The 26,210-nt window shown below is 46.8% G+C and overlaps 1 protein-coding gene across 3 annotated transcripts in view; it reads right to left on the minus strand.

Annotated features, from left to right (window-relative positions):
- The window catches only part of Polr3a (polymerase (RNA) III (DNA directed) polypeptide A), a 38,377-nt gene that overhangs the window by 9,769 nt on the left and 2,398 nt on the right, over positions 1-26,210 (minus strand). Inside the window, exons 2-21 of one of the 3 annotated variants that reach the window (NM_001081247.2) lie at positions 25,925-26,060; positions 25,656-25,793; positions 24,325-24,496; positions 23,918-24,072; positions 21,174-21,413; positions 20,897-21,059; positions 20,644-20,780; positions 17,551-17,654; positions 17,278-17,419; positions 15,711-15,851; positions 13,276-13,345; positions 12,358-12,485; positions 12,072-12,210; positions 10,803-10,967; positions 8,473-8,645; positions 6,799-6,910; positions 5,790-5,908; positions 5,092-5,229; positions 3,238-3,408; positions 1,502-1,615 (exon numbers count right to left, since the gene is read on the minus strand). In NM_001081247.2, the coding sequence (NP_001074716.1) occupies positions 1,502-1,615; positions 3,238-3,408; positions 5,092-5,229; positions 5,790-5,908; positions 6,799-6,910; positions 8,473-8,645; positions 10,803-10,967; positions 12,072-12,210; positions 12,358-12,485; positions 13,276-13,345; positions 15,711-15,851; positions 17,278-17,419; positions 17,551-17,654; positions 20,644-20,780; positions 20,897-21,059; positions 21,174-21,413; positions 23,918-24,072; positions 24,325-24,496; positions 25,656-25,793; positions 25,925-26,060 (2,857 nt within the window). Of the gene's footprint in view, positions 1-1,501; positions 1,706-3,237; positions 3,409-5,091; positions 5,230-5,789; positions 5,909-6,798; positions 6,911-8,472; positions 8,646-10,802; positions 10,982-12,071; positions 12,211-12,357; positions 12,486-13,275; positions 13,346-15,710; positions 15,852-17,277; positions 17,420-17,550; positions 17,655-20,643; positions 20,781-20,896; positions 21,060-21,173; positions 21,414-23,917; positions 24,073-24,324; positions 24,497-25,655; positions 25,794-25,924; positions 26,061-26,210 lie in introns of those variants that run through there. The other 2 variants (XM_006518819.4, XM_030247748.1) reach the window with 2 other exon arrangements.

Raw genomic sequence — 26,210 nt, forward strand, 5'->3', positions numbered from 1 at the left:
GGGCCCAGGAGCTGTGACAACTCTTTCAGCAAGGGGAACAGAAACAGCAGAAGGCGAAGAGGCCTGGAGGTTTCCAGCTGTGAGGAGATGGAAACAGACAGACACACACCATCAGACATGCACACCAAACCACAGCCTACAGGCACTAGGGGTAGCACCTGTCAGTGGCTCCTCATGTAACATGCTCCCAGTGACTTTGTTGAAAGGAATAAAGGGTCTAGGGGACAGACACACACTGGACATGACAGTTCTAAACAGCAGACTCACATGGAAGAAACCAGCCTGATATAAGCACCAGGAATTCTGTCGGGTGAGTCTACGCATGCTAGAGGAAGGCACGTACAACACTCAGCAGGCAAATGAACTCATGGGCAACTCGTCATTAGTCTCACACTCCAGTGTGCCAATAGCATTCATACTGGCCTCTGGTAAGGGCCAGGAAACAAGGGCTGGCTACTCAGACCTGCCTCAGCTGTAGTATGGGCTGGGCTTAGCATTCAATTTTAGTTCTCTTAGAGCATGTGAGTTCCTCATTGTGAGAGACTGGACAGAGAGGACACGTTTTACCACTGTCACATCATTAAGTCTTTAATATGAGTGACATAGTGGACAAGCTGAGCCAGTGCTCACTGAAGAAACTGTTGGCCACAAGGCCATCTATGAAAACTACTCAAAGGTATAGGAATCAGCCAGAGGAGGAGCCTGTGTTTGCTGGAACTGGGACAGAAATGTGTTGCCCCCATGCTGGCGACAGGTCGCTTGCTGGCTCGCAGGCCATGCTGACACAGCACGTGGCTGTTATTTCTCAGTGAAGGTCCTTGAGGATGAAGAGGAAGATAACTAATATAGTCACGTGGAAAAACAAAACTGTCATTCTAATCTCTAAAAAGCATAAAAGCAAGATGACTTCTAGGGTAAAAACCAATACCTTTCACCTTTCACACCTACACACAGGATCAAGGGGAATGGGGTCTCCCCAGGATTCCCCTCTGGTCCTGCTGCACACACAACCTGGCCTGTGGGCTCAAGCCTGAAGGTGAGCACTGGCTGGGGTCACTCAATCCTCTGCCTTTGATTTTAACCATGATTACAGATGAGGAGATGCTGCTGGAGCGGGTCCTCACTGGTCAGAAACAAAAAGCAAACCGATGAGAACCTTCAAGGCACAGCATAGTGGTGGCCCCAGGAGGAATGGGAAGACCACACAGTCAGTTTCTGATCTGTGCTAGAAAGAAGCTGCAATCTGAGGCAGATGGCAGTCACTAAAGGCAGGTGCTCAGAATGGCTGCAGAAAAAAAGAAAGTGGACATGGGGCTGGTGACAAGGCTATACAGACAAGATCTCTAGATTCCTTTTCCAACACAGAGTCACTTGTGTGAAAGACAAGACATTATTCTTTATCTGGCTAGTGAGATACTGTCTAGAACACAATAAAACCCTGACTTATAAATTGCAGTGGGAGGCACTAGACAGAGTCCCCAGGACACCAGGCAGAGCCTACCTGCAGGAAGCTGTCTTGGCAGCATAGGAACTCATTCTTCTTCATGATGGCCTCAGCGGTCAAGGTGAGGTCGTTCTTACTGAGAGCAGGTTCAGTCTGACATGGATACACTGCCTGAGTACCAGAAAGACATGGATACACTGCCTGAGCACCAGAAAGACACGGGTACACTGCCTGAGCACCAGAAAGACATGGATACACTGCCTGAGCACCAGAAAGACATGTGTTACATGTGCCTGCTGAGGGGGAGGCAGAGGGATTTCCCAGATATAAAACTCTGCAGTAAGCTCTTAGCAACCTGTGGCTTTCTTTGCTAATAAACTCTGGACTCCATGTCTAATGTGAAAGTGAACACCAGATAAGCTCTGCCTTCTGTCTGGCCTGTCTGAGACAGTGTCCTGTGTAGTTCAGGCTGACCTCAGGCTCATTACGCAGCGGCAGTTGGCCTTTAATTCCTGATCCTCTTCCCCCCAAGAGAAAGGACTACAGGCCTGCTCTGCCGTGCCGCTAGGAATCCCCTGACTTAAGGAGTTCCACTCTAATTGCTAGGTGTGGATCTGCTGCTTCCCCACTCAACTGCAGCCCAGACTGTAGTTAGGGTTTTGTTGTTGTTGTTTGTTTGTTTGTTTGTTTGTTGTGAGACAGAATTTCTCTGTGTAGCCCAGGCCATACTGGAACTTGCTCTGTAGACCAGGCTGGCCTCAAACTCAGAGATCTGCCTGCTTCTGCCTCCAAAATGCTGGGATTACTACTGCCTGGCATATTTTGTATTTGTAAAAATATACATTGCTGTCACCAGGCTTAGTGGTCCACTCTGTAATCTCAGCTACTTAGAAGGCCCAGGCAGGTGGATCACAAGTTCTAGCTGGCCTAAGCTACAGAACAAATTCAACTGCAGTTGGCAGCCAAGTAAGATGTTATCTGAAAATAAAAAGTACAAAATTAATAAAGGATCAAAGATGTTGCTACAGCCCTTTTTCAGCATACTCCAGGCCCTGGCCTCAACTTCAGGATTACAAAAATAACCAGCCAACTAAACATCTCAAGAGGGGAAATATTTCACCACACCTTAAGCTCATGGGGGTTCCCTCAAAGTTTTATTATTTTTTTGACCCGTTCTTTTTTTTTTAAGTAATATTTATTTATTTATTATATGTAAGTACACTGTAGTGTGTCTTCAGACACTCCAGAAGAGAGCATCAGTTTTCATTACGAATGGTTGGAAGCCTCCATGTGGTTGATAGGATTCAAACTCAGGACCTTTGGAAGAGCAGTAGGCGCTCTTAACCACTGAGCCATTTTTGACCCATTCTTAACTGGTAGCTGCAACTACTAGTGGAAAAGACACCTCATTGGAACAACCTTCTGTCGATAAAAGCTGGGAAAAAGGCACTAAATTGACACCAGATGAATCTTGTCCAATGACTCTTCAAAAAGAATGGTTCCAACATCCATTCCTGGCTCTAGTATATGAAAGGAGCTTGCTGCCTCACACCATTCTTCATGAAGCTGGTCTCTAGTTCACTCCACTAGCTGAGAGGAGCCAAGCCTCTTCCCCTTGTATCTATCTGATTTGGACTAACAGGCGCACAAATGAAAACAGGGTCACTGGAAGAAAGGCACTAATGTAGTCCTCAGGCTGAGGGAACTAAGAGAAAGCATGGTACTTATTTGTAGTGCCAAGAGAAGACAGAGCCTCCAGAAGTCTGCAGCCCCCACAGAGTGCTGTATCCCACCTTGATGTTGTCCAGAACCCGCTTAAACTCCAGCGGTTCGTCTTTGCCCTCCATGGCAGCAGGATCTAAGCCATCTCCTCCATAGATGAACTGGATGATGTCACCGGTGGAGCTCCGCACTGTCAGATCGTACTGCGAGCAGAGGTCTTCCAGGGATTTGACCAGTCTTCTCTACAGGAAGAGAAGGAAGACCAGCTGCCTGCTGAAGGCTGCTTCACAGCACACAACCAGACTTGCCATTCAAAGTTTTAAGGTCACAGGTCATTGATTTACTTGTTTTTCCTGCTGCTAGAGATCAACCCGGGGCCCTATGTGTGCTAGGTAAGCACTCGATCATCAAGCCTCATCCCAGCCCTGGGTTATAAGCACTCGAATCACATCAACAGCACTTTATTAGAAACCCTTATAGCTGCCTCCCTTACCGGAGAACATCCAGGCACATGTGCAATGAGAAGCAGCTCTTGCTCTAACCGCGTCTTCACTATGTTACGTCTCCCTGTAGCAGAAACCTCACCAGCCCCCAAAACTCTGCACACTGCTTTCCCGGGCTGCTTTGCCTCCCCCAGCTCCCTGTGGTACAAACTATAGTTTCTACACACACTCATGCCGGGACACCTGTAGACTTCAGTACAGAGAGTCGGATGCAAGCTCTGTTTTAGGACAGAAGGGGAGGAGGCAGGGCAAGAATCTGAATCAAGAGCAGCAACCATTTCTCAACTCTGCCTGGGAGAGCCTTCCACCAGCAGCCAGTAGTGTGCCTTAGAGAAACAAAGCCCCCCTTGCCAGAACCCACTGCTTCTAGGCTAACATAGTGATCCAGGAATTCATACTACATATGTTCACACCCTAAGACACAGCTTGTCATGCATGAGTAGGAAAAGCATTCACAGCCCACTGGGGTGTGACACAAAAGTGGCACACCTCCTACAAAGGGTAATTCCTAGCAGGTGTCTACAGCACCAGATGATACCAAACATGGCATAAGCAGGGCTCTGTCTGTAACAAGTGTCTTCTGCCACTATATCCTCATAACCTTTGTTCAGCTCACTAGTTTAACAAGCCTGGTCTATAGGGACCATACTTCCAGGGGAAACACAGGAAACAAGCTGGAATCAAGTTTGTGGCCCAATAATGTGGCCTGTCAATTTTAACTAGTGTCAGTCAAAAACATGAAGAATTTTGGTGGGGCTAGGACTATGCTCAGCAATTAAAGCTCTGGCCTAGCATTTGGGAGGCCCTGTACGAGATCGCCGGCAAGAGAAACACACATGGCTGTCTTGTAACATGCAGAGCTACTAATGTATGGGGAGTAGAGAGAAATCCTGCTGCGACCTTAGAGGAGACACACAGGGTCAAGGTTGACAGCCATTTGAGAAGTGCAGCAAAAATCCTCTAGCCCAGCCCTGCTACCCTGCAGCTGTAATTCCCAAGAGCCATGGAGGTGAATAATGAGACCTAAACAGTAGCAAAGTGGGAGACAACCCTCTCAGTAACTAGCAGGCAGGTACCACTCCACACCCTTCGTGCTAGCAAACAGCTGAGGAGGCTGAATCACAAGTTCCAGGCTCTACGCTCAGCATCCACCTCTAGGGCACTCAGTGACACCAACTCCAGCCTGTTCTCACCATTCAAGGTCCACAGGACCATCTGAGTTGGGTTACTATTTTGTTTCTTTAGCTCTGGAGCATCAAGAAGTCTAAACGTTTCCCTTCAAACCCAAGGTGGTGGTAAGCCACAGCTCACAAACAAAAACACAAGACAGATAGACACACAGACACATACACCCTCACTACAGGCACAGTTCACACTCACAAAGACCTGGTGCTCTGCAGCTAATGACACATCCTCACTTACCTGCATGTATCCTGTTTCAGCAGTCTTTACAGCTGTGTCCACCAGACCCTCCCGACCGGCCATTGTGTGGAAGAAAAACTCAGTAGGCGTTAAGCCAGAGTAAAAGCTATTGGCCACAAAGCCTTTGGCAGCAGGGAGCTAAAGAGAAGTAGGAAAGAAGAAAATCAAATGAGGTTCAAGATCCCAAATTGTAAAATCCACCCACATAAGAAAATGTCCCCTGGAGGCTACACATTCCTAGCCAGTGGCTGAAGAACTGCCTATAGTAGAGACAACTTGCACAGGCTATCTTTGCTGGAGTGCCAGGGCATGTGAGTGGCTCACAAGAGGGAAGTGGGAGTGTGAGCTGCTGTCCCAAAGTGTCAAGGAACTCAGAGGGTGTCTGACCCATTCCCTGGGAGCTGCTGCCTTCAAGGCATTCTTATTGTGGTTCAGCCCCACCCACCTCCACACAAGAGCCATATGTAGCTACAGCCAACTAAAAATGTAAAAACAGACCATTGTGATGGTGGTGAAACTCTCACATACCAACAGTCACCAAACAAGCACTTCAAATGTTTGAAGACTGACATGAAGGGGACACAAGTGACATCATAGTGGAACCACATGGAAACAACCAATGTGGCGTTACACCCTGATAGTTCTGTGTCCCTCAGAGGACAATCTGGACAAGCCTTCAGTCTTCCACTGCCATTTACCTTTGAATGCTTCTCAAAGTGAGGCAAAGATCTGTTCTCAAAGCCATCTGGAACCCGGGAGCCACTGATGGCTTGCTGTCCCACACAGGCAATCATCTGTGATATGTTTATGAAGGAACCTGGGGTACAGGTCAGAAATGTAAATTATACTGGAAAAATGTAATGCAGCACAGTAGTAACAGAAGGCAGCCAGACAGAGGAGAAAACAGAAAGGGACACAGCACAACCCTATGCTCACAGCCTAGGCGTCCACGGAGGCCAGCTACAGCAACAGCTACAGCAATGTAGGTGAAGCCAAGGGAAGGGCTTGTGCATGTGTGGGGTGGAGGGAAGAGCCTTTGCAACCTTTCACAGACTGGCCTTCTGGTCATGGGTTTATATACAGAGGACGAAAGGGAGAAGAAATCTGAATGTGTGTGTAAGAGTAGGAAGCAAAGACAGAGGAGGGGAGGCCCTAGGTGAACACCAGGGGCAGGAAGTAGAACAACAGGTGAAAGGTAGCCAAGGTAGAGAGCTAGAATTTCACAATAAGCAAAAAGTACAGTAATAGAAGCCCCAGGCTCTAAGTTTGAGCATGGATTATTAAATCTAATGCTTTTAAGGGTCTGAGTAAATATGTAGTTACATTTTGCCACATCTAAGATAGGGCTATAGCTCAGTAGTAGAGTAGATGCATGAGGCCCTGGATTTGATACTCAACATCACAATCAATCAATCAATCAATCAATGGAAAACGATTGCTACATCACTAAATATATTACTAAAAATTCCCAGCTTTCTTCTTAACATCAAACTTAGTCAAAGCACCTCCAAACTCAGGACCCAGCCATATTACTAACCAGTTTCTTCAAAAGACTTAAACTGCCCTAAATGCAAACAAAGGCTCAGTCATCCATCCCGTCTGGCTCTTTAGAGACAGAAGAGCCTCTACAGAGTTACAAGCACCAATTATCTAGAGCCAAGCCCTTGGCAGGCCACACGAACAGCCAACCCTGAGGGCTTATCTCACCTTTGGAGCCACACAGGGCCATGGTGAGGGGGCTGTTGCTCTTGTCCAGCTCGCGGAGGCAGGCACTGCCAGCATGGTCCCGGATCACAGACAGCTCCTTCAGGATCAGAGCCTGGGCAAGGGGACAGAGGGAAGAAAATGCAGTCCATGAGAAGTCATGCTCGGGCTCTACAGATCACAAAGCTTCCATTGGACATTTACAGAAAATTTAAATGATGTCTGATTTCCAATCGGTGAAGTTCACTGAGCTCTGATAATCAAAAAGCCCAAGTTGCATAAATGCCTTTCTTCTGTAGAGTTCTGAAAGAGTGTGAATAGCTGCTCATGAAGCAGAATCAATAAATGGCTTGTATACACGGTCCTGTAAAGATACATCCAGCGTGTGAAGGGAACCCGCTCACTCCACTTGCACACTCTGTCTTTCTACCTGGTCTCACCAAGCATGCTTCAGCCTGCATGAGCAAAGAGTGGGACAGATGACTCCAGGAGCCCCCTTACCTGTGAGCACAGCCATAATCCACAATTTAAGGTGCCACCCTCTAGAGTCCTTGTCCTAGTGAGGACTCTAGTAATTTGAAGCATCCTCTTACCCTTCTGCCTAGAACTCAGTAAGACTGAAAGTGAGGTGACTTTCAGGGGATTAATATAGTCCTTGGAGCCCAGCATGCAGGAGGCTATGGCAGGATTGTGAACTAGAGACTACACAGGCTTACATAGAGAAACCCTGTCTCAAAAAAAAAAAAAAAAAATCACAAAAAGAATTCTTCACCTCTCTTTTAGTCACAGTATTGCTAAAGTTGCTCAACCTGGTTTTGAACCCTCTTTAGCAAAATATTTCTATGATCTGAAGAGAAAACAAAACACTGGCTTTGAACTCTACATTTTCCTGCCTCAGCCTCCAGGTAACTGGGATTATAGGTATGTGCCACCACATCCAGGTCAGAGAACTTGATGCTTCAAGAGCCTGTCTTCCCAACTAGAGTGAGGGAAAGGCACAAGGCACAGGCCACAGAGAAGGCAGGAGAGGGGGGGAGAGAGAGAAAAGAAAGAAAACACATACTTGCAAATCCCAAGACTCAAGGAGGCTGAGATCAGAAGAGCTTAAATTAGAGGCCAGCCTGAACTACAGAGTGAGACTGCCATGAAACAGAACAAAACAAAGCCCTGTGCCCCATCTGCTGGGGGTGCCCCACCTGCTGGCACCCCAGCTACTCTAGAACTTCAGTCTCCTAGAGGAGAGGTAACAGATGTTGATGCAGCCAGTTCAGCACCTAGCAAAGTGGTTTCACACGTGAGGAAGTTACGGGTTGGGTCCCATAAGACCGTCCACTATGAGTATTCTTTATCCTGTACCCAAGTCATGGTAATGATCAGCCCACTGAGTTATAGTGTGGTGTCTCTGGAATGATGCTGTAAGCAGGGAGAGCAGAGGCACTGAGGAAGAGTCAGAACAGCCTCATAAGGTCAAAAGAACAGATACCATGCTTTCATACCAGAGAGCGTGCATGGGGCAAAGGCCCTGCCTTGTCTACCTAGTAAGAACACGAGCCAGGACTGCCACCCGATGGTGCTCCCCTTCTTGCTCTTCTGCATCTGCTCTGCATGGCTCTTAGCCCATCCCCAAGCACACTGTAAGCAGGACAACTGACCATGCTGATCTGAGGGCAGTCTCACCTCAAGCGTCTCCTCGGCCGTGCAGCCTGGCTGCTGCTGCAGCTTGCCTGTGTTCAGGGCTTCAATGTACTCGTCACATTTTTTGTAGCCAGCATTTAGTAGCTCATACTTGGCTTTCAGCAGTCCCTGGCCAGGCGTGACATCACCAATCCCGATGGAGAACCCACGGTTAGCTGAGGACGAATTGGCAGGCAGAGTTAGAGGGATAACTATCATCAGTCAAGCTGTGGGGTAGAGCTTATCCTACTGCTTGCCCTCCTCTCCTCAGAGATCACTCTCAAAGAGAGAGAAGGAGGCAGTGTCAGACTGGGGGTGTAACTCAATGAAGAGAGCGCTGTGTGAATCTGGGTTCTGTTCCCAAAGGGGGGAAAAAGGCAATAGAAATGCCATTTCCAGTAAGCTAGGACTAAGCTTCAAATGTGAAGAAAGGAGTGGAGTGATCACTCTTAGCTGCATGAGAAAGGTGAGGTGGAGAACCAACAAGTCTAGAGAGGCTTAAAATTGAGACTGCTAGGTTCTCCAGACATGGAGATGAGTGCACTGGAAACAAGTGAATGGGTGAAAAGTCTGTGTAAGAAACAGGCTCTGGATGTGCTCCAAGGGAGATGGCAGCACACACCCTCAGGAAAGGCAGCAAGTGCTCTGGGTTTGGGAACACCAGACACAGCCAGATAGGACAACAAGATACCGGAGAACCACCTGTACATCATATACCGGGGACCACTGAGCCCCCTCCTTGTCTAGCTTCCAAGTCACTGTCCCCAGGGAAGACACACCTTCTGATGTCTCTGAGGAAATCAAGCCTCCCCGGGGAAACCTGTTACTTAAGGGGGTAAGTGGTGGCCCTGTGGGTGTGAGGTACTAGTCAAGCTGCGGGTTTGATGGGCCTCACTGCAGGCCACCACATATCAACAGAAATGATGAGAGACGAAAGGAATCAAGAATAAAGACATAGACAATAGAAAAAAAGGTATGAAAAGCAGAATTGATGCAGTAAAGAGAAATGCAATTAACACAAGGTAAAAACAACAAGAAATGAAGATAAAATTATCCAAGAAATAATGAGGACATTTCCAGAAAGAAAGGACACTGCTGCAAACTTACAGGAGATGACTGAGTGATTAGCACAAGAAACGAAAAAGCTTACCACTGTGAACTTTTCCAATAAGAACACAAGACAACACACACACATTCACAGTACACACACGCACACACACAAACATTCAAAGCATTGTGAGAATAAAAGTGGCCACAACTGGGCTTGAGAGATGGCTCAGAAGTTAAAAGCACTCACTGCTCTTCCAGAGGATTTGAGTTCAGTTTCCAGCAACCACATGGCAGCTGCCTCTAACTCCAGTTCTAGGGTTCCTGTCACCTTCACACATGTACATCCAGGTAAAATATTAATGAACATTAAAAATATAAATAAATTATTAAAGAAAAGTGGCACCCTTTTGATTGCACCTCTAGAAGCTACAGAGGATTTCAACCCCACCAAAGGGATTCTGATACGAAGAAAAAGTATCTAGTCTAGAACTTTTCACCCAGCAGAATAGTCAAGTGTGAGTAGATTTTATGGTTGGCAACATGACTCAGTGGATAAAGCTGTTTGCCACCAAGTCTGAGACCTGCAAGTTGTCTTGAACTTCTACACTCATGGTGTGGCAGTGTACCCTTACTCAAACAACAAACACAACACACAACACACAACACACACACACACACACACACACACACACACACACACGCCAGCAACTCAAGTTGGGACACACGCAAAAATCACTTGAGATGTCCAGGTGGTAGTGGCACACACCTTTAATCTCAGCCCTCAGGAGGCAGAGGCAAGCACATGTCAGTGAGTTCGAGGCCAGTAGGGTCTACAGAGTAAGTTCTAAGACAGCAGGGATACATAGAGAAACCCTATCATTAAAAACCAAAATCCCTTGATATATATATTCTACACCCTCCAAGAATGAGCAGGCATAAGAAAGAGCCGTGTAAGCACAGAGGGCTGACACTGAATCATCCGGGTGGAATGTAAGGGACGCCCAAAGGCTGTAGACCTTTGCCAAGGACCTGGCAAGTATCCCACAAATGGCTTCTTATGCAGTGCACCCAGTTATAGACAACAGGAAGCTACTTTTAAGTTCTGAATAGAAAGGAAAAAAGAAAGTCAATTCACATCCCCAACTTGGCAGCCCTGAGTCGACCTCACTGACATATGCACAAATGACTTAACGTTTTGTCCGTGTGGGAGAGCACACTTATAACACACTAAGCCTTTCCCTCTGCGGCATTAACGTGAGACACGAAGCTACTGAGATACTCACACAGGTAGACAGGAGCCAGCCTGGCAAGCCGAGACATGGCATCGGCAGCCTCATTCTGCCCCCAGTCTCGTAGCAAGATGTAGAAGATGTTGTTCTTGGACCCCGACCCCAGGGTCCCTTTGTCCATGCTGCCGCACATCAACTCACTGTTCTGGATGGTGACATCTGGAAGGGCGATACTGACAATGCATTTAAGTGAACAATTATCTGGTGGAGAATAATGTTTACATCCTAAAAATTCAAAGTACAGCCAAAGAATTTCTCCTTAAAAATTTGTTTTCTGCCGGGCGTGGTGGTGCACGCCTTTAATCCCAGCACTCGGGAGGCAGAGGCAGAGGATTTCTGAGTTCGAGGCCAGCCTGGTCTACAGAGTGAGTTCCAGGACAGCCAGAACTACACAGAGAAACCCTGTCTCGAAAAACCAACCAACCAACCAAACAAACAAACAAAAATGTGTTTTCTGGTAAGGAAACAAATGTAAGAAGAACCAGTACCCCCCAAACACTAGACACAGTAGAAGTCCTGACCTCCTGAGAACGCAGTAGGGCATCCTGGAGATTCACACAGCTAGTCCCGAGGCCCTGCTAGCCATGTTCATTCTGACCTTCACTAGGCCAGGGACAACTTATCAGTGAACTGGGAAAAGCTAAAAAGATTGTGCTAGACAGAAATCTCTGATGGTGGCTGTGAACCTCACTTGGCGTCGCTGTTTTTAACTAAAGGGACTCAGCGAATTGTATTTAAATCCTCTTCTGTTATACTGAATTTTCATGTTAGCAAGACTTCTTTCTGACCAAGTAAAAATGAGTTAAAAAACAAAACCCACCAGTTTTGAGGAGGGGTGGAGCTCTGTGAAAGCATCATGCAAGAGGCCCTGAGCTCAATCCTCAGCACCACAACAGAGCGAGGTGGGACTGCCCACCACTGAAGAGCCAGCCAGCACTCCCAAAGTGAGGCAAAGACACTGTGAGCTCCATGCTTGGGCTACAGCGTGACACTTTACCTCCATTAAAACAACCTTTGATGCTCAACTGCTCCCCCCCCCCCCACCCGAGAAAGAAAATAGAAACTGCACTAACTGAAAAACCATTCAAAAGGACCACTCTGACCCCCGGATCTCTGCCACCTAGAAGAACGGAGACTGACATGTTCCTAAGGAAACCCCTTCCTCCTGGGCCTTTGTAGAAACAATGGAGGTGGTCTGAGAGAGTGGAGTTCACTCTCTGCTATCTGCTTGCTCCTTCCATCCCCTCCCGTCCTCCCACTCACAGGAGTCGTTGACGCAGAGGTCTTCCCCCTTGCCACAGTACTGCTTGCCCTTGGTTCGGAGGTTGGCCCGCACTGGATTGTCATCACTAGGTCTGAGGATGACACTGAAGATCTGCTTTCCGGTCCACAGGGTGACAGGCTAGAGGAAAGGAGGGGGCAGATGAGGGCCCGTCTGCTATCACCACAGCCCACTTCAGTAAGGCAAGAGGGTGCAGTGGGGACAGGCAAGCCCTGCAGCAGCACGGCCCCCTCCACACTACCCCAACCCACACTGGCCCCAGCACACCTTTAGTATTGTAGGGGGTGGGAGGCGCACTTTAATTTTTTCATCTTTGCCAACCAGTATTGAAGCGATGATCTGGCAAGCCTTGGCTCGGTCAAAGAAGGTGTCCTTGAGGGTGAGGAGGTAAGCACCTAAGACAGGAAAACAACCAGCACAGAAGGAGACGGGGCCACACGGGGAACACACACACGTTAAACCTTCAGGTCTGCTTCCCAGAGAAGAATTAAAACAGGCGTGCTGACTGTGCCCCTGACCCGACTCCAAAGCTAGTGAAGTGACTCTGTGTCATCCCCTGCCTCAGCTCAGAGCTATGGCAGTGCCTGGGCCAGATACTAGGCCTAGAGAACTTCTAGTTTCAGGAAGATCAGCCTTGGCTGCACCGTAAGCTCAGAGTCAGCCCAGATGAAGCCCTAATGAACACCTCCCAACACACTTCAGCCTACATGAAGACCTTCCAAATTGCTGCCCCAGTTCAGCCGATATGAAGCTCCACCAAATCCCCCAGACTCAGCCTACCTAAAGCAATGCCCCCGTCCCCAGCTTCTCTCCCTAAGCCTCCACCACAAAAGAAACAACATAAAAATAAATGTAAAGTCAGTGAGTGTACCCAGAATCAAATGATTAAACAATCAGTTAAAAAAAAAAAAAAACAACAACAAAAAAAAACACCTCCAGCAAGCTCAAGGGCAAATGACAAACCTAAACACAGGGCAGAGCAGAGGTGCACATCTATAACCCTGACACCTGGAAGTGCGGGACAGCATTCTGAGCACCAGCCCAGCCTAAGCCACACAGGGAGACCCGGTCTCAACCCAATGCATCAACATCATACAATGAATAGTGTTCAGTTCAGGCCATCGTATGAAGGAATCACTGTGGCTGAGAATACAGTCTCCTTTCAAGTTATATTCACAAACTCACCTGTTAAGAAGTCCTGAATGGCAGCAATGAGTGGCTCCCCATTTCGTGGGGTTACAAGGTTCGCTTTGGTCTGAAGGACAGAACAAGTACACGTCAGATATTAGCTGGACAGTGCAGTGTGCATCACATGACTGCTGGCTGAACTGATTGTCTCTACCCAGAATTCTTATTACCCGGTAGTTTTCTTATCTATCGAGGGAAAGGAAAACTCTCTAGAAGGCACTCATTCTGTAGCCCAGGTTGGCCTAGAGCTCTCTCTGTAACCCAGGCTGGCCTGGAACTCCCAGTGATCCCCCAGCCTCAGCTTCTCCAGCACTAGCATTAACAAGTGTGAACCCAGCACAGCTAAGAACTCCCTTCCATGAATGCTAAGGGGAGTGTCATCTCTGAAATCAACCAAGCCCACGATTCTCCACCATCCCAACAGAACTGAGCAATTTCTCTTGTTTGAGCTGTTAAGTTCTAACAGCACTTGAGAGCAGACAAAAGTTTCCATGTTAGAGTGGGAACCTTCTAACGTCCATGAGGTGACGTGGAGTGCTCCTGTAAGACTGGGTTTTCTGGGCCTCCTCACTACCTCCAAGATCCTGTCAGACAAAGATCTTTTACTTCCCACCATACAATAATGAGTCCTATGTCTGGGGTGGGGCCAAGACCTATCAGAGACCTATCAGGTTTAGAGACCTATCAGAGGGAGAACAGCAGGTGACTTGGAGCAGGGAGAGGATGTGGGGTAGAGTTCCAGGATTTTGTCAATCTGTGTACTCTGGGCCCACATCCAAGCTGGGCCCTATAGGCCTTCCTGAGAACTGCTGCATCATAGTGCCAGGGCAAAACCTTCTTTTGAGTTTCTACAGTGAAACTCAAAGATTTGTTCAAATGGCGCAGACTCCCCTACCCGCACAAGTGTCTGAGTCTGTAGTTAACAGCTGTTACTTTAACCAGTAAGTTTGCCTAACGAAGACAGTGGTACGGCACCCAAAAGCAAATTCTGACTGGCTGAGTCCAAGTGCTGGCTGTTCTTCCTAAGAACATTTTAATATTGTTTTTAATTACAAAACAGCATGTGGGTTTTGTTGTTGTTGTTAGAAAAACAAACAAAATACCTACAAAGACAGACAATACAAAACACCAGAATTACCACGTGGACTAAGGCCTAACCCAACGTAAGTCTGAAGCATCACCCCCGTGATGAAGCCTGTGGCTAAGCATGGTATCTCACGTCTGTTATATTAGGGCTAAAAGCAGATGTAGGATCTGTGAATTCTAGCTAGCCTGTGCTACAAACCAAGTCCATTTCAACAATGAAAATGTGGAGGCTGGGAGCGTGGCTTCATACTTGAGAGTACAAAGCTGAGTCAACCCCAACACTACAGAAGAGAGCTGGAGCAAAGAAAGAACTGGCTGCTTTCTGTTTTGATCTATTTACATTCAGTGGGACTGGGGACTGAATTAAAGGCTTCCAGTATGTCATGAAAGAGTCCGCCATAGCGCTATAGCCACACACTCCCTACAAGTGATTTTTTTCAGGGTAGGATTACAGCTTACAACTATAACACAGGTTAGCTTATAATGTAGAAATATAAACCAGAGGGGGGTGAAAAGCCAAACTAGATGTAATGTAATGTGTGTAGTCTTAATCACTAGGGAGACTGAGGCTGGAGGCTCACTTGAACTCATGAGTTCAAGGCTAACACAGGCAACACACATAGGTCCCAATTAAAATCCACAAAGCCCAAAGCTATACCAAGTAACTGGTAAGGAATTATTAGAGGGGCAGAGCCTTACAGAGCAGACACCCAACAGTGCCAGGGGTAGGGGGGCAGTGAGGACAGTACAATAGACAGAGGCCAATTCCTATGACGAGGCACAAACCTATCATAGAACCTCTGCAGCCACAGCAGTCTCATTTTGAGTTTAGAGGATAAAACAGTTACTGTAGAGCCCTTTAAGAGGTCAAAGCAACATGGTGTGTCCATGGAAACTTCAAAAAAGTTTCATTTAGAAATTGTGCCGAAAACTACTGGGCAATCCACTTAGTAAGGCATCTTCCCTCAGCAAGGCCCATACTGGAACTCATGCACTTTCCCCCACTTTAGAGACAGGATCATGTAGAACATGCTGGCCTTGAACTCATAATGTTCTTGTCTCTACATCCAATGGGCTGGGTCTCACTCTGTAGCTCAGGTTCTAAGTGCTGGAATTATAAGTATGCATCACCATGCCAGGCTATTTCTTCTCTTCTCTCTTCTTCCTTTCTTTTAGACAGTTTCTCAGTGTAGCCCTGGCTGGCCTTGAACTCAGAGATCTGCCTGCCTCTGCCTCCTGAGCACTGGGATTAAAGTCATGTACCACCACGCCCAGCTGAGCCTGGCATTGACCTACACTGCCATTTCATGTGGGGCCCTTTTCACAGGCAGTGTCCCACTACCTACCCCCATGAGAACAAGGGCCTCTGCTTTGGCTTCCTCTGTCTGGGGAAGATGAAGGTTCATTTCATCCCCATCAAAGTCTGCATTGTAGGGGGTGCAGACACATTCATTGAATCTGAAGGTCCGGTGGGGCTTAACCCTGGCCTGTAGAACAACAAACAAAGTGAAATATGAACTTAAGGACTTAGGCATGTCCAAAAGAAAAGAACTTCTACATATTCTGTTGCGGTAAACATACTCATTGGTAGATTTAGTCAACAAGCTCTGGGAGACCAGACAAATTTAACATACTATGAGGCAGATACCAACCCAGGAGATGATATATATGCACAGTCCTTACCGCCCAGCATTCGGAGTTTCACACTGAGTTTATAACAGGTGGAAGTCAAAACACAAAGAACCTAAGCCTGTCAAGTAACTTGGAGTGACTGAGTCTCACCTGCCCAGGCTGAAAAAGGAAGGGAAGGGAAAGAACTAGCCATGAACACCGTCTTCCCTCTGTGAACTGTACTTCAGGGTGAGCCATTGCCCTAACAGAAAGGGAAATACTTTCTTTTTGTTTGTTTTTTCAAGACAGGGTTTCTCTGTAGAGCCCTGGAGGAAATACTTCCATTAAAATTCATCTGGATAACGAATAAGAACAAAAAGAAATTAGAAACTAGGGCTCCCTTTGCAGCCTCAGTATTTGAGTTTTGTTATCATCAGCAAGAGTGGGTGGCCAGATTACATAAACCCCCCTCAAAAAAGCCAAGCACAATAACAAATACTATATCAGTTCTGCCAAAAAAGGTGAACCTGAATCTGGTGAGACCTTCAGGCTCATTTCGAGCTCACAGGGATGAAAAGCAGTAGCAGGAGCAGAGCCTCATCTGCAGGTGAGCACACAGCTCCTCAGAGCCACATCTGCCTCTGCTTGTAAGCCTATGACACCCAACACTCTTCAAGGGGCCTGCTGATGCAAGTCTTTTAAGCATCTTAGTTGTTAACAAGCAAAAGCAAAACTAAATGATTTTCTGCCTATTTTATATAAAGCTATGTGCACAACACATACTGGAAATATTTCTGCCGTTTTCACAGCAACTCTCAATTAGATCTGTGCCACTGTGTGCTGTGTATGGTTCTTCCAGCTTGCATCTGAAGGCCTCTTAAGGGAGGAGCTGCAGATAGTTCTCAGGTTAGAAGCACTTGCTACTGCAGAGCACTCATGTTTGGTTCCCAGCCCATTCTGGTCCTCTCACCCTGTCTATAATTCCAATTCAGGAAATCCCATACCCTCTTTGGGTAACTATAGGCACCTGCACACAGATGGTGCACACACAATCACACACTAATAACTGGGAAGCACATGGGGGAGAGAATCAGTTTCTGCAAGGGGTTCCTTAACTCCACATATGCATCAAGGCATGACCACAGACACACACACACACACACACACACACACTCACTCACTCACACACTGAATTTTAAAGGGTGAAATAAGTTTTATTTAAACTGAAAGGTAAAGTTCAAAGCTATAATAGACCCTGTATGTTCCTGCTCAGCAGGAAGAAAGAGGCAGCCTCACACTCACCAGGTGGGCCATGATGCTCAGTTTGTGCAGGGAGGGCTGCCGGTTGAACAAGACCACATCTCCATCTATCAGGTGTCTCTCTACAATGTCGCCGAACTTGAGCTCCTGAGCCATCTTTTCCCGATTTCCATACTTCAGGAACCTAAGGGTGCAGGATATACATGGTCTCTGAACTAAGTTCTCTGCACTCCAAAATGCCACTATCTAGAGTGCATGCCATCCCCCTGCTGTACTGTAAAGAAAGTTACTCCCACACAACTGGGAAGGCACTACCTCTTCATCTGCATGTGTCTTTGTTGGATAAAATTGGCTCCTGGGTGAACATCTGGGCCATTTCGAACCAGTTTCCTCAAAAAGTTGATGTTTGCTTTGTTCACCTATGGGACCATGATAAAAACCACAGTGAAACCGTCTTTTCTCTCACAAGCTAGCCAACAATACTCAGTTGTTCCTTGTATAGTTCTAAGAGGAAAAACAGCTACCATAGGGCTTGACAGAAGCTTAAGAACAGGCTGGCAGACAGGAGCCTAGACCTAAGGAGGCGTGGCCCAGTCCCTCCTCAGTCTCCGTACTGCACTGGGCAACACTGGACTGACTGCAGTCTGTGGTGACGTCATCTGCCAACGTCTACGAGGCTCTACGACTTAGAAGACGTGGCAGCAGCACCATGGGCCGTGGCCTGCTCCAGCCTCGCTCTGTAACTTCTCAGTCAGCAGTTCCATGGGAAGGCATTACATCATTTTTCATTCAAACGAGGACACGTGGAACTGATTTACCACAAGCACTGATGGTCCAGACTGCCTGTAAACCACTCACACTCCTGCAACTGATCAGCAGACTGTGATGAGCGGCCCCACAGCGCTCTAGGTGTCCATGCAGAGCTTGGGTGGGTGTCCTGTAACCACCATCAGATATAAACTCAGAGGTGAACTGAATGCAGACTGCTACAGGCTTTCTGGGTGACCAGCAACAGCTTTTAAACGATCAACCTCCTGGACTCTGAGAGTCTAAGGTTTAAAAACTAACAACCCATCCCAAGAAAACTAACCGGGAAGAAGAGCTGATTGTTTGGTTATTTTGACAACTGTGTAACCAGAAGTTTTTGGATGGCTAGACTACAAAACGTACAAGCAAATGAGAAACACTGCCTATTTTATTTAATAGCACTGTATAGGAAAGCGTTTTCAGTAAAACAGTTTTAAATATGAGGATTAAACCAACAAAAGTGTTCCAAGTGTTGTCAGTAGGAAAAACAAGTCAGGGAACAGATGTGATGCAGGCATTCATAAGCAGGAAGCAGGACAGAGATTCTCCAAAGACCACACTCCCCAACCGTCACGCATCCCAACGGGGCCCATATCACCAAAACCTGCAACCCTGAATGCTTAAGTAACACTGACCGAACTGAAAACGGATTGAGTGGGTGTCTTAGTCAGGGTTTCTATCCCTGCACAAACATCATGACCAAGAAACAAGTTGGGGAGGAAAGGGTTTATTCGGCTTACACTTCCAAACTGCTGTTCATCACCAAAGGAAGTCAGGACTGGAACTCAGGCAGGTCAGGAAGCAGGAGCTGATGCAGAAGCAATGGAGGGATGTTCCTTACTGGCTTGCTTCCCCTGGCTTGCTCAGTCTGCTCTCTCAGAGTTGGTCCCACCCACAATGGGGCCTTTCCCCCTTGATCACTAACAGAAAATGCCTTACAGTTGGATCTCATGGAGGCATTTCCTCAACTGAAGCTCCTTTCTCTGCGATAACTCCAGCTGTGTCAAGTTGACACAAAACTAGCCAGTACACTGGGTTTTGGTGTTTGGCAAGCCTGGCAAAGGGCATGGCATTTTGTTTTAAAACACTGCTGAATGGGCCTGAGAGGAGGGCTCAGCTCCATCTCTAGCCCTGGGAAAAGGGAAAATAAAAGACACAAAAAGGGAAAGCTGATTCTTTTATTTTGCAAATATAAAAAAGCTTTCTGTCTTCATTTGCAGCTGTCTCTAACTGACAGCAATATGGTAAGAGCTGGTGAGATGGCTCCCTGGTTTAGTAAAAGCACCTGCCAGTAGGTATGAGGACCGGAACTCAATCACTGGAACTCACTGTAGAGAGAACTGACTCCTGAAATTGTGCTGACTTCCATATGCACACTACACGACATGTGTGCTCACACTCACGCATGTGTACAAACACATACGCAATCAAAATAAAAACAAAATATAAAGAAAGTAGCTTAAGTACTTTATCAGCCCTTTAAAGCCTTAAAAAGCTGAGCCAGAGTCGGGCGTGGTGGCGCACGTCTTTAATCTCAGCACTCGGGAGACAGAGGCAGGCGGATTTCTGAGTTCGAGGCCAGCCTGGTCTACAAAGTGAGTTCCAGGACTGCCAGGGCTACACAGAGAAACCCTGTCTCAACAAAACAAAACAAAACAAAACAAAACAGCTGAGCCAGGCGATGGTGGCAAGAGCTTTTAATCCCAACACTTGGGAGGCAGAGACAGGAAGAGCTCTGTGAAGTCAAGGCCAGCCTGGCCTACATAGTGAGTTCTAGAACAGCCAGAGCTACACAGTGAGACCGAACCACACCTCACCAAAACCAAAACAGAGCACTTTAAAAAAACTATTATTGATGGGCTGGAGAGATGGCTCAGAGGTTAAGAGCACTGACTGCTCTTCCAGAGGCCCTGAGTTCAATTCCCAGCAACCACAAGATGGCTCACAACCATCTGTAATGGGATCTGATGCTCTCTTCTGGTGTGTCTGAGAACAGTGTACTCACCTATATAAAATAAATAAAATCTTAAAAAACCAAACCAAACCAAAAACCTATTACTGGCTATAGCTATTTGATAATAATTGTCTCCTTAGGGTCCATGAGATTCTGCTTTTGGTCTGTGGAGCAGGGTGCAAATCGTGTAAGCCTTAATAAAAGCAGTTGAGTGCTTATAGTATGCCTGGTCCAAGTAGTCCCAGGTCAGATCTCTACCACTACATCAACAAAACACCCAACAACCACCAGCTACAACAATGCCCATACCAGTGTAGATGTTACAGAGGTTGTGTGTGAAATGAACTGGAGAGATGGCTAAGGGGTTAAGAGCACTGACTGTTCTTCCAGAGGTCCTGAACTCAACCCTCACGGTGGCTCACCACCATTTATAGTAGGATCTGACGCCCTCTTCTGCCGTGCAGATGTACATGAAGACAGGGCACCATTTAAAAAGAAAACAAACAAACCCCCATAAACAAAGAGGAGTGAGATATTTTCACAAAGCTGGGTGAGTTTCTGGATATTTGCTTATATGTGTAGCATGAACCGTCCAAATGAAAACACTGGACTGGAAACAAAGAACTCGGCAGCTGAATGCTACTCACCTTCTCAGGAAAAGTTAGAATTTTGGCCACATGAACTGGCACGGCTACTTCATCAATCCGGAGGTTGGGGTCAGGTGAGATGACTGTTCGGCCGGAGAAATCCACCCTCTTCCCTGACAGATTACCTCTAAATCGACCTAAACAAATCAAAATGCATCGTGAGTCCGTGCCACGCTCTGTGCTGCTTGGCAGTTATCTGAACAGACATCCACTCTCTCAACAGGTGACAATGCACATCCTGTCAGGAACCTACCCTGTTTCCCCTTCAGGCGCTGCACAAAGCCTCGCGTCCATTTCTTAGGTGCCATGTTGAGAGGGATGCCAGAGAGCTCACTGTTGATGTAGAGGGCACACTGCAGCTGCAGGAAATCCCAGTCCTCCATGATCATCTGCGTCTTGGCTCCGGAGATCCGGTGCTAGAGAACAGAGAGATCAGACAAGCCTGCTCTCTGAGCTGTCTCAAACCTTACTGAGCAAACATCTCCAGATGCACTCACTGCAGGACGCAAACGTTAACGGGAAACACTGACCTTTTTAATAACATCATTTAGGAAAATGATCTCTGTCAGTTTCATTGTCAGGTCATCTTCATTGGTTCCAGACTTCAGATCACTCACGACGGACGGTCTGATACACAGGGGAGGCACCAAAAGTCGGGTGAGAATCAAATCAGAGGGCTTTCCAGATTCTGGGTTCATCAGGAGTAACGGGACATCTTCAGCTGGGATGCGCTTAAACAAGTTCAGAACTACTAAAGGATTCAAGTTCTCCTACAGGAGCAGGAAGGAATAGGGATAGTAGGTTAGTTTCTGACAGGTTGGTAAGGTTATCCTTCCCTGTCTGCTTTGCTTGGAGACAGATTCCCATATAGCCTCAACCTTGCTATTTAGTGGAGAATTGCCTAGGGCCAGCTGGCCAGCCGAGCCCTAGGGTTGCGCCTGTCTCTGCTTCCCCACAGCTGGGATTATAAGCATAAACCATCACACTGGCTTCCTCAGCGTCTGGGTGCTAAATACGCATCACAAATCCTTTTGCAAGCACTTAGCTGAGTCTTTGTTGCCTTTTTATTATAATCAAGTTTTTTCTATAAACTTAGATGTATTACCTTTGAATTAAGTTCATTAAAGTGTTATGCTGTGAAGGAGGGCCAGGGCTCGCTCACAGATACCACTGCAAGCTGAGGAACCATCGCTAGCTGATGGCCCTTAGGGAAGGGAGAGCTCTTTATGGTTCCTGCTGGGTTAACCATGTCTCAGTGATGACCTCTCTCCTGATATATGGACGGTATAAACTTGACTTGGTGGGGTATTTAATAGAGAACATGAAAGTAGGAAGGGACAAGCCATGGATCTGAGGGGATGTAGAAGAAAAGTAGGGTGAATATGATAAAAATATATTGTATGCATATATGGACTTCTTAAAGAATCAACAAAAATGTATTAAAAACGTTAAGCTGTGAGTTGCTAACATTAAGAACTAGGCAAGTGATTAGAGATCTAAAATTCCTAAGAATGGAGTGAGGCCTGGTATCACGCCTTTAATCCCAGCTTTTGGGAAGCAGAGGAAGGCCAGCCTGGTCTACACAGTGAGTTCCAGGACAGCCTGGTCTACATAGAACAGTCTTTCTCAACCTTCCCAATGCTGTGACCTTTTAATACAGTTCCTCATGTGGTGGTGACCCCCAACCGTAAAATTATTTTCATTACTACTTCCAACCTGCCATTTTGTTACTGTGTTTTCTGATGGTCTCAGGTGACCCCTGGGAAAGGGCTGTTTGACCCCTGTAGTCAAGATGCACAGGTTGAGAACCACTAACATAGAAAGACCATGTCTCAAAAACAAAAGCAAAGGGGGCTGGAGAGATGGCTCAGTGGTTAAGAGCACTGACTGCTCTCCCAGAGGTCCTGAGTTCAATTCTCAGCAACCACATGGTGGCTCACAACCATCTGTAATGGGATGCCCTCTTCTGGTGTGTCTGAAGAGAGCTACAGTGTACTCACATAAATAAAATAAATAAATATATCTTTTTTTTTTAAAGTCACTATGTGAGTTGCTTTCTACTTATTAAACTTTCTGGGGATTTTATTAACTAAATCTTATGTTCCAGGACAGCCAGGGCTACATAGAGAAACCCTGTCTCAAAAAAAAAAAAAAAAAGAAAAGAAAAGAAATGTTATACTTAAGTTGACAATAACAAACATTTTCTCTAGGGATCTAGGAGAGAAACAATGTTAGAAAGAATGGCTACTGACATTAGGACCCCAAAGCATAGAAGGCAAGTGTGGACAGCCGGGATGAATGACATTGGTTAAATAGCTCCTGTCTTCCAGCCATGAACACCTCCCTACCATCTGAGAAAAGAAGGCAGGAACTCTTCAAGTCCAGTGAGAAGTAGATGGTAGGAAAAGGACAGCGAGAGGCTGGGTCTCAGCTGGGAAGCAGCTGCAGCTAGACAGGACCCCGGAATGCCATGAAACTGAAAGGCCAGAGGACTGCAGAGTCTAGAACCCACTTATCAGCAAGAGCAGCCGGCTGGCCGGGGGCACTGGGAAGAGGCTGCTGGCACCTGTGCCCTGTACAATGATGCAGAGACCAGGAACCACAGGCGAGGAGCACAGCAAGCAGGCACAGAGGATGTGGGAGACTGCCGACCTCCATGGAGGGACTGTTCACCAACCTCAGGACGTGTCCTGTGTTTGGTGACATGAGTGTGAGGACCCACTAGTCTTCTGGGGACAGACTAATTTCTGTCCAGTCCCTCAGGGACCTGAATTGCCTGAGAATCACTGCTGTAGAATCATTGAGAGTCCTTTTCTACTCAACCATATGGTGCTGCCCACAACAGCATAGACTGAGCTGGACTAACCAGCTCCACCCATGTCCTGGGTGTAGGAGCACAAGCCTGTAATGCCAGCACTTAGAAGACTGAGGAGTCATAAGAATGGAGGATCCTGGGCTACACCCTGAGACCCTGACTACTCCCCAACCCCACTAGGAAAGGAAAACACTAAAGGGAAATCACAACCAACCAAGTGGAGTTACAAAGCCAATTCAAATAAAACTTTATGCCAGATATCTACCTATCACAGTCCTGGGAGGTTCCATGGGGAGAGACAAAATAAAACCCTCGTTTCTTTTTAAAGAATGTGGGCATACTAGGGGTGGAGACCGGAGGAAGGCAAGGATGTGTATGAGTGCATCTGTGTGCATGTGTGGGCCCCAGTATGATGTTCTAGAGATGTAGAGCAAGGGTCAGCATACATTTCCAGCTTACCTGGGCCCTTCCCAGCAGGGGTTCAACCTCTTTGTTATGCTCAATGGCTGTCTCAAAGGACTGCAGGAAGTTTGATACAATGGGATCCACGACTTTTTTGTTTGTCTTGTATTTTTCATGAATTATCTTCAGTAAACCACATTTCTTTACGGTACCTACAAGATTGAATTAATTTACAAAGGATTTAAAAAGTCAGGTTCTCAGCTATGCTGTCCAAAGGTTATAGTCTAACAAAACTGCTACGTCAATCAAAAGGAGAGGAACATTTTCTAGGAACACACCAGCTTCGGGGCCCATAATCCTAATTCACAGGCAAACAGCTGATTTAAAACCATCTTACAAAATCAATCCACGAAACAAAGAGTGAACAGAAGGGCCATGGCTGAGCCTCTAGGCATCCCCCTCACCATTAAAGGCACCACAGTAGTGACAAGTGCTTTTCTTCCGGCATTTATCTGAGATCTTCTTCTTCAGGCCTCGCTTCTGCAGGTAGGTTAGGCCAGGCCTCTTCAGAAAATCTAGAAACTGCTGCTTCTCTTCCTGGGACAGCATAATGTGGCAGCAGGTTTTGCAGATCATCTTTCAAAGGTTAAGCAGAATGGAGACAAAGATAAGAGGCTAAAAAAAAATCCTTCCTCTTTAAAATGTCACCTCTGGAGCTACTGAGATAGATCACTGGGTGAGGTGCTTGCTGCCAAACCTGATGACCTAAGTCCAATTCCTGGGAGCCACAAGGTAGAAGGAGAAAACTGACTCCTGCGAGTTATCCTCTGACCCCCATTGAGTGGCTCCCCCCACAAATATATATACATATACACACACAGACATATATACACACACAAAATAAATAAACACTACTACTAAATGTCTCTGCTTTGTTGTGTACATGGAATGGATTATCACAAACTAAGATCTACTCATCATGGCAGCCCGTGTTCCCAGGATGTTGTCGGTGCTCAAGGCCAGATGGCAGGATTTTGTTGCTGTATTCTTCTTTGTGTCTTCTGTGTTGGAACTGTTATTATTTTTGTACAGTGTTTGATTGAACCTCGGGTCTTAGGCATGCTAGGCATGCATATCAATGAACTCTAGCTACCCTACCATCTTTTTTTGTTATTTAGTTCAGGCTGATCTTGAACTCACGTCTCAAGCTAGCCTCAGTTTCGCAATCTTCCTGCCTCTGCCTCTCTAGCCCTGTGATTACACGTGCACATCACCAGTCCTATAGTTTTTAACAGTTGGAATCTGGATTTTTAAAACCTTAAGACAGGTTTCATTGCACAGCCTGAGCTGGTCTTGGACCTGAGATTCTCCTTGTCTGCTTCTTGAGTGCTAAGGTTCCAGTATATGTTACGCCTAGCTTAGCACGGCTTGCGATGAATAAACTACCACTTTCAGTTGGGCAGATTTTTTTTTTCTTTTAACATGTATTTATTTCAGTGTGAGCTACAGCTTATGTGTGAAGATCAGAGGACATTAGGAGTCAGCTCTCTCCTTCAACAGCGCGGGACCTGGCAAGTGACTCAGGTGCTCAGACTAGCACCAAACGCCTTACCCAGTAAGCCATCTCTTCTGCAGCTATTGCTTTCTCAAGGGAAACAGAACATTAGAGAATCTGTAAGGAATTTAACATAATGCAAGATTGCAATACTATGGGCACAGTATAGAAACTTCTGGATATACCCCTCCTCAGCCACAGTTCCTGGGTTCCCTCCAGTGTCCCTGACCCCTCGCTCACCTGTAAGATACCAATGACAGCCCTGAAGTACCCGACATGAAAGCACGGTAGCTCGAGATCAATGTAGCCATAGTGGCCGAGACAGTCCGCCAAGTTCTTCCCACAGGTCTCACAAGGACGATCTTTTTCGCTCGTACCCTTTGGAGGAAAGAACACCCAGCCATTGGTGGAGAGCACAAGAAAGGGGCCCAATCTTCCTAACTCACAGCCAGCTGGGACCAACGATTTCACGTGTCAACTGTGGAACACTGGGAGGGACAGGGCCTTACCATTCTATGGTCAAGCACTCCATACAACAAGGGGGCGTGGTTGTTGTCTTGGCTGTACAGGTTCTTACTGACAACCTGGATATGTGCCTGCTGGCGCATCTCCTCAGGGGACTTCATTCCAAAACAGATATGGCTTCTGCAGTGGGAACAAACCAGAGAAAGGTATCAAAGCCCATGGATCTAGGCACACATGGACACAACCAAAACCACCCTGCCCTCTGACTCCTGGACAGGCTCGTTCCACCAGACCCAGACAGAGTTTAGTAACTGGGTCTTCAACCCTTTA

The sequence above is a fragment of the Mus musculus genome, chromosome 14 (genome assembly GCF_000001635.26).
Source record: "Mus musculus strain C57BL/6J chromosome 14, GRCm38.p6 C57BL/6J".
Lineage (NCBI taxonomy): Eukaryota > Metazoa > Chordata > Mammalia > Rodentia > Muridae > Mus > Mus musculus.